At 50.5% G+C, this 15323-nt stretch overlaps 1 protein-coding gene across 1 annotated transcript; it reads right to left on the bottom strand.

Moving 5' to 3' along the window:
- Window positions 1–934: 934 nt before the first annotated feature.
- LOC121784258 lies at window positions 935–1987 on the bottom strand. Its single transcript, XM_042182422.1, has one exon. It carries the CDS (start codon window positions 1985–1987, stop codon window positions 935–937), a length of 1053 nt encoding a protein of 350 aa, XP_042038356.1.
- Window positions 1988–15323: the final 13336 nt, after the last annotated feature.

Below are 15323 nucleotides of genomic sequence, written 5' to 3'. Positions count from 1 at the left end.
ATAAGGACCCTATCCAGCTTCTCGAAAAGGCCGTTTTTGCCCAAGTAAACTCAGCGCCGTCCGTGCCGGGTTCCAGCAGCCTGCAGTCTTCAATCGCTTCTGCAAAGTCAATCATCTCCACGAGCCTGTTTGTATCGCTACCCCTCCTGTCACTCAAGTGGAGGATTGTGTTGAAATCTCCTCCGACCACCCAAGGGGATCCCTCCGAGCTACCCGCAACTTCCCTCAGTTTATTCCACAAGGAGACTCTCCCCCCTCTTGGCATTTGGCGTACACAGCCGAAATAGAGATAGTTTGGGGTCTACTTGGAATCGAGAGGCATCCATGAAGGACATGTTCCGAATCCTCAATGATCTCAAAATTTGCCCCCTGATCCGCGAATATCCAGATTTTTCCATTCACGTTAGCCCCTTTGAATTGCAATCCCAACACCCTTAAGTAGAGATCCGGATTTGTTGGGGTCATCGGTTCCATGATTGCAAGACAATTAACATTGTATAAGTTGATCATTCTTTTGATAACGTTTCGGGTGGGCGCGTTTGCGACCCCCCTAGCGTTCCAAAACAAAAGATTTAAAGACATAATTAACAGATTTGGAGCTTACCCGAGGGGGAAGAGGACCTCCTCTGGTATTCAATCTGGAGCACTTGTTCATTTCCGGGAGCCGGGGCCGCTTCTTCCCGTCTATTTCCCCTGTCACGAGGTCCTCGTGGTTCGTAATTTCCATGCACGTCGCCTCACCTCCTTCATACGTTTCCATGTCGAAGGTTCCATCTTCCATGAGTTTGTAGTATTTGTTCATGGAGAGGATCTCTTTTTGCACCATGTTGTCCGAGAAAAGAGCTTGCCTATGATGGTCTCCCTCGCCCTTTGACCTTTGTGGGGTTGGGGTAGAGTGCCCATGCTTTGAGAAGGTGGGATCTCCGGTTGCCCCTTAGGTGGCTCCCTTCCTCGCCCCATGGCTCGTTTTATACCCCGGTGAGAGGCTGCGTCGTTGATTCCCTTGCCTTCGACGTCCTTGAACTTGGAAATCCTGATCCGGATATTCTGCCTCTCCGAAATTGCCCATGATATCCGGCTGGTGAGCAGAGGGTGTCTCGTCTTTCTGGTAATTGATCAGTTTTAATGAATTGGTGTTGCCTTCCTGATTTGGCTTCATGGTTTTGTCCGTCTGTTGGTTGCCATTGTTGAACCTGGTTTTCTCTCCTTGGGCCATCCCCGGTGGCGGCATGGTATGGTAGTTCCGCTTCATAGGCCTTCCCGTTCTACCATTGGCGTAGCAAACCTCTTTTGTATGCCCAACGTGCTTACAATCCAGGCAATATGCAGGGATTTTGTCCCATTTAATCTGCTGGATGATCTCCCTCCCGCAAATGTCGAGGATGATCTCTTCTGGGGGAGGTTTAGTAATGTCGATCTCAATACAGATGCGAGCAAAGGACAAGCGCGACTTGGCTGCTGTGGCCTTGTCAATTTGGATCGGCGTGCCAAGGAGTTTCTCAATTGCGAACAGGGCCGCGGTGTCAAATAGATGGATGGGGAGCGCGATCAAGTTACACCAAATGGCAGCTATTGGGGACTCACAATATACATCAAAATCAGGAGACCATTTGAAAACACGCATTGAGTGGCGGTCAACGTACCAAATCGGGGTTCCCTTCGGCCCTCCGAGCATACGGGCATAGTCCGCAATATCATCGAATTGGATAAGTATGTGTTTAGCATTGATGTATTTCCAAGTCATACCCTTGGAGAATTTGATGTTGTCAAGTGCCTTTTGGATCTGATGCGACGCCGGGATGGAGTGCGAGAACTTGCCCACCACAGCATTCCCCATGTTCTCAGCAAGCTGCCGAGTATCCACGCCAGAGAAGTAGATTGCTGGGACTCCATTGTTGACACTCGCGAAGCTTATGTTTTTAATTTTGTTTGGCTCAAACACGTGTGGCTCGTTTGGGTTCTGATTGTCACGGACAATATCCGCCATGGTCTTTTTAATGTGGTTCTCATTCCTCTCCGCTGTCTTTGGTGTTCTTTATGTAGCTCCTTGTTGCGAGGGATGTAGGGGGCCAGATGTGGGTGAAAAAGCAACGAAGGCAGAGGAGGGAGAGGTCCCATGTTTCAGACCCTCTTTCCCTTTTCCCAGAAACTTTTCCGGGACGCTAGTCCAGGTTCAAAGGCACTACAAATTTTCTTGATGTGTCCTCGCTCAAGTGGAGGGAATTCTTCGAGGGAGGGGAAGTGGCCGTCCATTGATGGTGCCGAGTTATTCGTCATTGGTTGAGGGAGAGCAGCCCAGCTTGTCTTGGGGTTGAGCTGGACCAGGGGTGTGGGGCTTACATTCCTCATGTGGTGTTCTAGCAGCGGCTGTGCAGAAGTGCAGTCGAGAGTGGAGGCCATATCCGAGAAGGTAAGGTGGAGGATATGCTCTTCGGTAACAGCAGCATGCTTCGAGATTGGGGTGGGGTCACGTGAACTCTTTGGCAGGTAGGGAATCACTTGTCTTTCGAAAGGCTGGTTTGTAGTCTTTCCCAAATAAGGCAAGTTGACCGTTCTGACAGTAAGTAGAGTTGCAGGCACGTTAGGTCCTAGGTCCTCAACCTGACAACTCTCCTTTGTCTTGCTCATCGGTTCCACGTTCGGGGCAGCCTCCCTCGCCGGCGCTTCAGAGGGTTCCGGCGGGTTCACTTCAGTTCCGTGAATCGAGTCCTCCCTCATGTTTGAGTCAGGATTCTTCGTTTCCAGGACCTCCTCTTGTTGTTGGGGCTCTTCATTGAAGACGATAACCGCCTTACATCGCGGGGAGCCATCGCCAGAGTCGGCGCTCTCTGCAAAATCAATTCGCTTCCGGATCTGCTTGTCCTCCGGCACGGGGGACAGAATGAACCTTTTCCGGCTTCCTCCTTTGTATGTTGGAACTGGCGTACTTTTCCTTCCTTTTACTCTTGTCGTGACCTTCATCTTAACTCCCTTTTTTGGAGGCCGGCGAACCTGCAATGAACATGATCTTTGAATTGGGTGTCTCCTCGCATGGCTGCTTCGAGGAGGATTTCAGCGAGGGCGGCATCATCCCAGGCCGACCAGACACCACGGAGGTTAGCCGAGAGGGCGTCGCAGGGTTCTCTGGCGCTGAAGGACGCCGGTTTGGAATATAGTTTGTAAAATCCTTCAATATGACGAAGATTAGAAAAATAGAAATTTGATCTCCCGAAAACCTCTTTGTTCCACCATTTGAATGTCTGTTTAATCCTTGCTAACTTGATCTTCAAGTTGAGTAGGCCTGTAGCCTCCGTGGGAGCCATCCAATCTACTCGCACCAAATCAGCAAACCCCTCATGCCGCACCCACATGTTTTGGAACCGGAACGCTCTGCCACCCCCAAGGTTGTCGGCATTCTGCACCGGATGAGTATTGGCCCATGATCCGAGGCTACCCGGGGAAGATTAGTGACTCTAATTGAGTCAAAAAGCTGGGTTGACATTTCGCTGACCAGCACTCTATCCAATCTTTCCATGAGGCCATTCTTTGCCCAGGTGTAGTCCGAGCCATCAAAGCCCGGGTCCAACAATTGGAAATCCTCTATTGCCTCGGCGAAGTCAACCATCTCCACTTGCCGATTGGTGTCGCTTCCAATCCTATCGCGAGTGGAGAGGATGGTGTTGAAGTCCCCTCCAATGAACCAAGGCCTCCCTTCCGACATTTGGGTGATGTCTCTCATCTTGTCCCACAGTGCAAGCCGCTCCCCTCTCGTACACTTAGCATATACAGCCGAGATCTCAATAGGTGTTGGTAGCCACGGGCAAGTGAGCCGCCCATGGAGCAACTATTCCGAGTCATCCTCAACTTCGAAGTTAGCCACCTTCCTCTACAAAAATCCAAATCTTCCCGTGATATTTGACCCCTTGTAGATCAGCCCCAATTTCTTTGAGAATTTGTCCGGGTTAGGGGTTGTAAGCGGCTCTATTATTGCAAGAAAGCAAATATTATGAGATTTAATTAGTCTTTTTAGGACGTTTTGGGTTGACGCGTTCGCGATCCCCCTAACGTTCCAAAACAGAAGATGTATTGACATGATTAACAAAAGGAATCCGTACCCGGCGGGTGTGAAAGCCCCCCTTGAAATTCAATGATCTGAAGGTCATTCCTCTCTTGGCATGTCTTCACCTCCATAAGCATGGGAGTGTCTCCACCTTCGTCATCCTTGAGAGAAATGTTCTCCTCCCCTTAATCCGTGTCTTCCAAGTCATTATCCACGAAATTCTCCCGTGCCATTAGGGAGAAATATCGATTGGTGCTCATGTGGTTCTTCACCTCTTGTGCTTCGGACATTTTTAGATCGAAAGGTTTGAACGAGCCTTTCGGCCTCACTAGATCACCCGAGGCTGAGTCTTCGTCGTGCCGTCCTCCAACCCTGGACGAGGGTGTGACCCGGTGGTTACTTGTATCTCCTTTCGCCTTATTCCCTCGGCCTTTCCCATGATGAAAGGGTGTGAAAGCCGAGCCCCTACAATGCAAATGGGTTGCACTCCAGCTCTTGTCACCCTCGTCGGCCCGAAGGGCCAAATCCACGGGGCCATCCTCATGCAAAGCGCCCATGACATCCGGTCCTTGCCAAAGTCCATCATTCGTATCTCTAGTGCTTGTTGTTATGATCGGTTGAGCTTCCGTTTCTTTGGGTCTCCAATGTTGTTTCCCCTCCTTGCTGTTCAAGTTGTCCTTCGGTTGGTCATATCCTCCCTTCGAACCTTGGGCCCCTTGGTGTGGCTGTCTCGGCGTGGTAATATTGTAGTTCCTCTTCGGGGGTCGGACCGCTTTACCCGCCGCATAACAAGCCTCACTTTTATGCCCCACATGCCTACACTCACTACAATATGCCGGGATCTTATCCCACCTCACCTGTTGCACGGTTTCACGCCCACAAATGTCAAGGATGATCTCCTCGGGTGGTGGCTTCGTTATGTCGATCTCGATGCAAATACGGGCAAAGGATAGTCGTGCCTTGTTGGCTGTAGCTCGATCCACTTGGATAGGGGTCCCAAGGAGTTTTCCGATGGCAAAAACGGCCGTGTTCAAACAAGTGGATGGGGAGGCCAATTAGGTTAAACCAAATTGCCGCGATCGGGGATTCACAATATGCATCAAAATCCGGCGCCCATTTAAAGACTCGCATAGGATGTCGATCAACATACCACACCGGGGTCCCCTTGGGGCCACCAAGCAGCCTAGCATAGACCGCAATATCCTCAAATTGAACAAGAACATGTTTTGCATTAATATACTTCCATGTAAAGCCTCGACTAAATTTGATGTTATCAAGTGCTTTTTGTATTTGGTGTGAAGCCGGAATAGAATGGGAGAACCTACCGACGATAGCATGGCCGAGACTCATTGCCAATTTTTGTGTCTCCGATGATGAGAAATAAATTGCCGGGAGCCCATTTGATGTGGTAGCATAGCCAATATTTAGAATATTTTCCGGGACAAAGGCTTGGTGACCCTCGGAGCTCGGACCTTCCCGAACCATATCCGCCATGGACCTTGGGTTGGTCGTGTGCCCCTCAACGGCTCCGATCCCGCTGGGCCTAACGTTGCTAGGCGAGCCCTCTTGTTTATCCACAGTTATCGTGCCGGATGGCTCGGCCCTCCAGCGCCCTTTGTCCCTCGGGTCTGAGTTTGCCTCGGCCATCGGCACATCAACGTGTCGCGGCCCACCCTCACCGTCCTTAGCATGGTTAGAGGCGATCAACAATGGCGGGTTCGTAGGCACAACACCTTGCTCGTTACGGCTGACTTGGGGACTTGCTCTCAGGTTAGTGCGCACCGGACCATTCTCGAAGGATTCCTGAATTTTCCGAGTACGACCACGCTCTCGGGTTAGCCGCGTCATGGCCCGTTTGCATGGCTTCAAAAGTAGACATATATTCCGTGCCACCTTCATACATAGGGAGGGCAACAAAGCGGAGTGGCACAAGATTCTTTCCAACATATGTCTCCACATAATGTTCCAAGAATGATCAGAGCCATCATCCGAATGGATGAATTAGGAGTCCCCAACCTTTGGGTGAGAGATGATGATCGTGAGTAGCCCGAGGCTCGGAATGGGGCCCACCGATCTTGCTTCGTACCGGACGCCGTAGAGTATGTGGGTGTCGGACCACCCTAGGCTTGACCCCTATCTACTCTTGTGGTTTAATTGTCATAGGGTGTGATGTAAATTGTTTTTTGTTCCCCCTAGCTTTAGAAAGATTGGTCTACTTGTAATCATTCGCTTGTAAAAGCCTTTTGTTGATATATAGGGATGAGGGACCCACGAACCCTCCACTGTGAAGGTGTTTGAACAAAAAAAAAAGAAGGGAGTATGGGTGGCGCCACCAACCTTCCCTTGGAGACCGTGACGAACCAAGGATCAAATCATTGAATTCCAAGGGGGGTCTTCACACCCGCCGGGTACGACTCCTCAATGTTAATTATGTAATGTAATTTCATGTTTTGGAACGTTAGGGGTATTGCAAATGCGCCTACACAAAACGTTATAAAGAGATTAATTAAGTACCATAATGTTCATGTTCTTGCAATAATGGAGCCACTCACAAGCCCTAACCCGGAGCGGTTCTCTAGGGCTTTGGGGTTGGCGTTCAAAGGCTCAAATTCTAACGGGAAAATTTGGATTTTTGTTGAGGAGGGTGCAAACTTCGTCGAGGAGGATGACTCGGACCAGATGCTGCATGGCGTCCCCACGCCTCGCAAGCCACATCTTGGTGTCGGCCGTCTACGCCAAGTGCACAAGGACGGAAAGGCAACACCTCTGGGATAAGCTAATCCGAGGGCACCCCTTGGATCGTCGGAGGGGACTTTAACACTATCTTATCCCCACAAGAAAGGGTCGGCAGCAACACCAACCGACAAGCTGAGATGATCGATTTCGCCGAGGCAATTGAGGACTGTAGACTCCTCGACCCCGGGTTCGACGGGTTGGCCTACACATGAGTGAAGAATGGCCTCTTGGAAAGGCTTGATAGATTTTTGGTTAGCGAAGCTTGGCCACAGATCTTTGAGGCGACGCGAGTCACCAACCTTCCATGGATTGCGTCGGATCATGGCTCGGTTCTGGCTAGGGGCTGCGGGACACAACGATATACCGGAGGGAAGGCCTTTAGATTCCAAAATATGTGGATCAGTCATGAGGGCTTCTTGGATCTTGTACGAGAAGCTTGGACGCAAACCACTGAGGCCGTGGGGCTGCTCAACCTCCAGCTTAAGCTTGCGAGAACCAAGAAAATACTCAAGCAGTGGAATAAGGAAGTATTCGGGAACATACATTCCAATCTAAGGGAAATGGAGGACAATGTGGCCGCGGCCCAGTGTGAGTTTGAGGCGAACCCCTCGCCCGCGAATAGAGCCTTGGTGAACAAGCATATTGCTCAATATATCCTTCTCCTCAAAATGGAGGAGGACTACTGGCGCCAGAAAGCGACTCTTCGATGGATCGCGGATGGGGACAAGAACACGAGATTCTACCAGAGCAGGGTCAAACAGAAGAGGATACGGTTACGCATACATAAGGTCTCGGTGAATGGGCACGATGTCACGGGGGAAGAAGAGATCAAGAACACGGCGGTTGAATTCTTTAAAAACCTTCTTGCCCCCACGCCCCCGATCCTAGGTGATCCGGATCTTGACTTGATCCACCAACTCCCATCCTCGGATCTACTTCGGGATATCCCTAAGCCACCCGAAGGGGACGAAATTAAGCGAGTTGTGTTTGATATATCCGAAAACAGTGCGCCAAGGCCTCGGTGCACGGCCACCTTCTACCAATCGTGTTGGGATATCGTGGGACACGATGTGGTGAATGCGGTTAGACAATTCTGTCCACGGAGGCCTAACACTAAGAGAAGCTCTCCCTTCTCTCTAGAATTCGCCCACTCTCCCTCCCCTCCCCTTTGAGGGAGGTGAAATGTGATTGTTGCATCCAACACATGGTGAAGTTCGGTGGTGAGCTGCCGGAGGGAGAGGCCGCGGCCTTGATACACACGATGCAGCCCCCTTCCTCACCGGAGTGGAAGTTTCGTTCGATTGCCCGGCCCAAAACCAAAAGGGTTGGCACGCCCCACCCGGAGAAAGCTCGACATGCCCTCAAACGAGCCGGTCTTGAATCTGGTTCGGAGGTGAGTCGGGCTAAGAAGAAGATGGCGGTCGAAATGGCTGATGGACTCGTCGGCAAACTCCATGGTGAAGGGAGGGGGTCGCCGGATGTTAAGCAAGCTCTTATTGGGGAGATGTTGAGCTCCTTAGCTCAAATGATAAAGGATGAGAAAGCTTCGACTAAATATTTGGAAGGTCTTGATGGCGGCGCCGGCTGGCCGGGATCTTGATGTCTCATGCTTGGAGTATGAGATGGTCAACAAGGAGACCAATGCAAGTACACCCCTCCATGTGACGCCTAGGCTGGAGGATGGGTTGGCATGTGACTCACAAAAGAAGGAAAAGACAAAGGTTACTTTGCTTGGGCAAGAGAATGATGGTCCATTTGAGGTAAATGCCATTTTGAATTCAAAATCAGCACCATGTGCTATCCACACCCAAATCGGCATTGATGGAGACAAGAGGGACCATGGCACCGACGGCCGGCCGCCGGAGTACCCACCGGAAAACCTGGTCCCGCCGGCGAATGCATGGAAGGAGGCTAAAAACTTGTTCGCACATGGGGGGACGGGGTGCATTGTGGGAGCCTCAACACCGCTCAAAACCCATAAGGACGAGCCAATCCCACTCGACGCCGGCAAGGTCACACTTTTGGGGACAGCCGGAGACTTTGAAGGTACCCCTTATCTCTCCTTTACCGATGTTGAAACGGAATATCTCTCAGAGAAACTTGGACTAGCCATTGTTGGGAAGTTTTCCCACTCACTCCCTTCTTCTTTCCAAATTCAAAAAAGCTTAGGGGGTATGGGGCTAGTTGGTTCTTTCACTTGGAAATACTTGAATGCCAAGCACATCCTACTTCAATTCCAAGATATGGCTGATTATGCTAAGGTCTTAAGTGGCCCTAATGGGAGTCCGGTTTGGTTTGTTGACATTCACCCAATGAGGGTGTTTAAATGGGCGCCGGACTTTGATACGTGCTTTGAGTCGCCCATCGTTGCCGTGTGGTGCAATATCATGGGACTACCGGCCCATCTTTTTGAGGAATCGGCCCTCATGGCGATCGGCAAGCTACTAGGCAAGCCGTTACAAGCGGACCATGCCACAATCAATCAAACCCGGCTCTCTTTTGCTAGGATATGTGTTGAGATTGATATCTCCAACCCCCTGATGGAGGAGATCATGCTAAACATCCTAGGCAAAAATTCAAGACACAAAGTAGCATGGGACCGTATTCCATTGTTTTGCGATAATTGTAAGCATGTTGGGCATGTCATTGATGAGTGTCATGCGTTGGGAAGGAAGGGTCGTGTTGGTGGCAAGGATTACCGAACACCAACCAAGGCGTTCTACCCTAGCCACGATCACAAGATCATCCGTTGAGAATGGCGTCCAAAGGCGGCGATTAGGGTTGGCACCTCACTGAACATTGATCACACGAACAAGGAAAAAGATAGTGGCAACCAAGAGAATAACAAGGAGGGTACAATGAACGTCGATCCGTTGGCTCCTCGACCGCCCCTTGGGAGTCAACCAAGCATGGACGAGGATGGATTCCAATTGGTGTCGAGGAAGAGGTAAGGCAAGGCACATAAGGGAGACATGCACTCCAAAGCTCAACACATCGACAATTTGCATTAGAAAGACAATTTCGCCACGGTGTCATTCGATCGGGATGACTCTAGTGCGAACGAGCCGAGCACGTGCTCAATGAATGTCTCACGTGGGCTCCCTAACCGGGAGAGGGAAGGCTTCATCGAGGAACTTGATCCGGGAGGGATCGTTCATCGCTGGGGTGTCCCTATTGCGGGCCTCATTTAAGTGACGGACCTTGGATTTTGTTATGTGAAGGTTGCACCATGTTAATTGTAATAGAATAGTGAAGAGTACATTGATGACCACTCTAGTTGGTAGGGAGGCCCTCGTTGTACTCTAATTGGTAAGTGAGCCGTCACTTTTGGGCGGTTCGGTGTTCCTGGTTGTTTGTTACAAAAAAACAGTGAGTCCCTTCAACATCTCTTCATCCGGGGTGTGTGGAGGGAGTTCGACGGTTGGTTCGAAGGTTCGGCCACATCCCTTAGGGCGAACGACACCATTCCGGACAGGTTGCAAGTGTGGTCGTTAAGGACCCAACAACATGATAGGAGACACCTTAGTCGAGTCATCCCATACCTCATTCTATGGTTTCTTTGGGCAGAGAGGAACAGGAGCCGAAATGAGCAAACTTAGTTCAAACCGTACAAAGTTGTTTGGCAGGTTCAAATGTTCATCCACAACAACATGGCCAATGGACACATCAAGCCGAAGCATTGGAAGGGAGTGAAACTCGGAATGAGTCCCCCGAATCACCCCGAGACAAGGGGGCCGAGATCGCTAGTCATGCCGGTTAAGTGGCACCCCCCGGAACACATGTGGATCAAGCTTAGCACGGATGGTGCGTTTTTCGAGGCAACAAACAAGGGAGGCAGAAGGGGTCTAGTTCGTGATCACGCTGGGAAGTTGCTAGCAGTCTTTGCAATCCCCCTCGTCGCCCAATCGGCTCTAGAGGCCGAGCTCATGGCCATACACCATGGGTTGGAGGTAGCGAAGGCATTCAACCGACCCATATGGATCGAATCGGATGCGGAATAAGCTATGAAATTGCTCAATGGTACTACTTGGGGGCCGGCATAAGTTCGCCGCGTCATGGCCCGTTTGCATGGCTTCAAAAGTAGACATATATTCCGTGCCACCTTCATACATAGGGAGGGCAACAAAGCGGAGTGGCACAAGATTCTTTCCAACATATGTCTCCACATAATGTTCCAAGAATGATCAGAGCCATCATCCGAATGGATGAATTAGGAGTCCCCAACCTTTGGGTGAGAGATGATGACCGTGAGTAGCTCGAGGCTCAGAATGGGCCCCACCGATCTTGCTTCGTACCGGACGCCGTAGAGTATGTGGGTGTCGGACCACCCTAGGCTTGACCCCTATCTACTCTTGTGGTGTAATTGTCATAGGGTGTGATGTAAATTGTTTTTTGTTCCCCCTAGCTTTAGAAAGATTGGTCTACTTGTAATCATTCGCTTGTAAAAGCCTTTTGTTGATATATAGGGATGAGGGACCCACAAACTCTCCACTGTGAAGGTGTTTGAATAAAAAAAAGAGAAGGGAGTATGGTGAGGTCCGGTCCATTTGGGATCGGACCGCATACTACTCTTGTTTCTTTGCCTAGGCGCCACTTTCGGGTGTGGCCATGTTATGTACCTACCTGTTTCATAAATACAGGGATGAGGGACCCACGAACCCTCCACCGTGAAGGTGTTTGATAAAAAAAAAAGGTTTCGTACCCGGCGCAACACATTCTTGGTTCGAGATTTAGTCGTGTGTAGAGAGAGAAGCTCTCCATTCTCTCTAGAATTCGCCCTCTCTCCCTCCCTCCCCTTTGAGGGAGGTGAAATGTGATTGTTGCATCCAACACATGGTGAAGTCTGGTGATAAGTCATCGGAGGGGGATGCCGCGGCATTGATTGACCCGGTGCAGCCCCTCTCCTCACTGGAATGGAAATTCCACTCAATAGCACGGGCAAAAACGAAAAGGGTTGGCACGCCGCACCCGGAGAAATCACGACGTGCCCTCAAACGCGCCGGCCTCAAAACTGGTTCGGAGGTTAGTAGGGCTAAGAAGAAGATGGTGTTTGAAATGGCTAATTACATCTTCGCCAAACACCATGGAGAAGAAAATGAGTCGCCGGAAAATAAGAGAGTCCTTATTGTGGAAATGTTGAGCACTTTAGCTCAAATGGCAAAGGATGGGAATGCTCCAAAACGTGAAATGATTGGGCACAACCACGAGGTGGTGGCCGGAACGTCGCCGGCGCCCGATGGCCGGAATCTTGGTGAAGCACGAAAGGAGTTGGAGTTGGTCTACCATCCACATGATGCAAGTACCACAGCCCACGTGAATCCTATGCTAGTTGTTGGGGTGGCATGTGAGGGTGTAGTTGCATGTGACTCACAAAAGGAGGATAGGCCAAACTCCAGTTTGCATGGGCAAGGATTTGTTGGTCCATTTTTAGAAAATGCCAATTTGAATTCAAATGCAACAACATGTGCGACACATCCTCCCTCACCTCATCTCGTCTTGGATGAATGCAAGGGGAGAATGAGTTCCTGGTGCTCAGCCGCCGGAATCCTCGCCGAAAAAGCTGGCGTCGCTGGCGAAAACTTGGAAGGCGGCAAAAGAACCCCTCGTCCACGTGGGGATGGGGCCTGTGGAGGGAGAATCAGCCGCGCACGACCCACAAAAGGCCGAGCCAATCGTCTTGGACGCCGGCAAGATCAAATCCTTGGGGATAGCCGGATGTTTTGAAGGTACACCATCCCTTTCCTTGTCCGATTTAGAAACAGATTACCTCTCGGAGAAGCTAGGGCTAGCCATTGTTGGAAAGTTCTCCCATTCGCTCCCATCCACTTATCAAATTAAAAAAACCCTAGGAGGTTGGGATTAGTTGGCTCATTCTCTTGGAAATACTTGAATGCAAAGCACATTTTACTCCAATTCCAAGAGGTGGCCCACTATGCTAAGGTTTTAAATAGTCCTAATGGGAGTCTGAATTGGTATGTTGGTATCCACCCGGTGCTCTAAAACAGATTGACCAACAACTGGCTAGGTTCATCTGGGGAGCCACAACTGAAAGAAGAAGACACATTGGATCGGGTGGGATCAAATCTGCCTGCCTACCGCCGAGGGAGGCCTTGGCATTCGTAAATCAAAGGAGGTCCTCCGAGCCTTCAATGTCAAATTATGGTGGCGGTTTAGGGAGCAAAACTCCGTTTGGGTGAACTATATGATGGCCAAGTATTGCAGCATGGCCTCACCGCTCATGACTAGGTCGTACAAGATCGAAACAAGATCAGAGAGAGAAGCTCTCCCTTCTCTCTAGAATTTGTCCACTCTCCCTCCCTCCCCTTTGAGGGAGGTGAAACGTGATTGTTGCATCTGACACATGGTGAAGTCCGGTGGTGAGCTACCGGAGGGGGAGGCCGCGGCTTTGGTTCACACGATGCAGCCCCTCTCTTCACCGGAGTGGAAGTTCCCCTCGATTGCACGGCCCAAAACAAAAAGGGCTGGCACGCCCCACCCGGAGAAGGCTCGACAAGCCCTTAAACGAGCCGGTCTTGAATCTGGTTCGGAGGTTAGTCGGGCGAAGAAGAAGATGGTTTTTGATATGGTTGATGAACTCGCCGAAATCCATGGTGTAAGGGAGAAACCGGTGGTAAGCGAGCATGTCCCTATTGGGGAGATGTTGCTTTCTCTTGCTCAAATGGCCAAAGAAGGGGGCAGCCCTACGACAATAGGATCGGCCGGAGCGTCGCCGGCGCCGGTGCCGGTTGGCCGGATTCTTGAAGCTCCAAGCTTGGAGTGTGATTTGGTCAACAAGATGGATGTTGCAAGTACACCCTCTGACGTGCAGCCTAGGGGTGAGGATGGGGTGGCATGTGATGGTGTGGGTGCATGTGACTCACCAAAGGAGGAAAAGATAAGGGACACTTTACATGGGGAAGAAATTGTTGCTCCATTTGTGGATAATAACGTTTGGAATTCAAATGAAGCACCATGTGCCATCCATATCCATCTCGACAATGATGGAGGCAAATATGAACGTGGCCCCGGTGCTCGGCCACCGGAATCTCCACCGGAAAAGGTGGCGTCGCCGGCCTTTTTGTTTTGGGGCGTGCCAGCACTTGGAAGGAGGCTAAAGACCTCTTCTCACATGGGGGGACGGGGCCCATGGTGGGAGCTCCAACTCCACACACGACCCATAAGGCCGGAAGCGTCGAAGGTACCCCATATCTTTCCTTTACCGATCTTGAAACGGAACATCTCTCGAAGAAACTAGGGCTAGCCATTGTGGGGAAGAACTCCCACTCGCTCCCATCCTCATTCCAAATTCAAAAAAGTTTAGGGTGCATGGGGCTAGTTGGAGATTACACTTGGAAATACTTGAATGCTAAGCACATACTACTCCAATTCCAAGAAGTGGCTGATTATGCCAAGGTGATAAACGGTCCGAATGGTAATCCGATTTGGTATTTGAATAATCATCCGATGAGGGTGTTCAAGTGGGTGCCGGATTTTGATACTTTCTTCGAGTCGTCGATCGTCGCCGTGTGGTGTAATATCATGGGAATCCCAGCCCACCTTTTTGAGGAATCGGCCCTCATGGCGATCGGCAAGCTCCTAGGCAAGCCGCTACAAGGGGATCATGCCACAATCAATCAAACCCGACTCTCTTTTGCTAGGTTATGCGTAGAGATTGATATCTCAAAGGCCCCGACGGAAGAGATCATCCTAAACATCCTAGGCAAAGATTCAAGACACAAAGTAGCATGGGATCGTATCCCATTGTTTTGCGAGAATTGTAAGCATGTTGGGCACGCCATCGATGATTGTCATGCGTTGGGAAGGAAGGGACGAGTTGGAGGCAAGGACCACCGAGCATCAACAAAGGTGTTTGATCCTAGCCATGTCCCCTAGACCATCCGCCGAGAGTGGCGCCTGAAGGTGGCGACTACGGATGGCACTCCCCCAAACATTGATCACACTTGCAAGGAGAACGAAAGAGACAACCACGAGGAGATCAAGAAGGGCAAAATGGAGGCCAATCCGTTGGGTTCAAGAGAGTCCTTTCGGAGTCAACCAAGTGTGGATGAAGATGGGTTTCAATTGGTGTCACGGAAACGGAAAGGAAAGGCTCGTAACGGAGGAACGCACTCCAAGGCTCCACACATAGATCATTGGCGTTCAAAGGACAATGTGGCTACGGTTTCATTTGTTCGAGATGAACCTAGCGCGAGCAAGACGAGCACTTGTTCAATGAGTGTCCCATGCGGGCTCCCCGACCGGGAGAAGGAAGGCTTCATCGAGGAACTTGATCCGGAAGGGATTACCCATCACGGGGGGTATCCCTATTGCGGGTCTCAATTGAGGGACGGAGGTATTTTTTGTGATGGGAAGGTACCGTCTTGCTAATTGTAATAGGATTGCTAAGAGTACATTGATGACCACTCTAGTAGGTAGGGAGGTCCTCGTTGTACTCTAATTGGTTGTTGTGAATCGTCACTTTCGGGCGATTCAGTGTTTTGATTGTTCGTTGCAATTGACTCGGGTAATGCACAGGTGTGGGTCCGCC

Source organism: Salvia splendens, chromosome 21 (genome assembly GCF_004379255.2).
Source record: "Salvia splendens isolate huo1 chromosome 21, SspV2, whole genome shotgun sequence".
Classification (NCBI taxonomy): Eukaryota; Viridiplantae; Streptophyta; class Magnoliopsida; order Lamiales; family Lamiaceae; genus Salvia; species Salvia splendens.
Note: the sequence above shows the minus strand (reverse complement) of the source record. Positions and strands in the feature narration are given on the sequence as shown.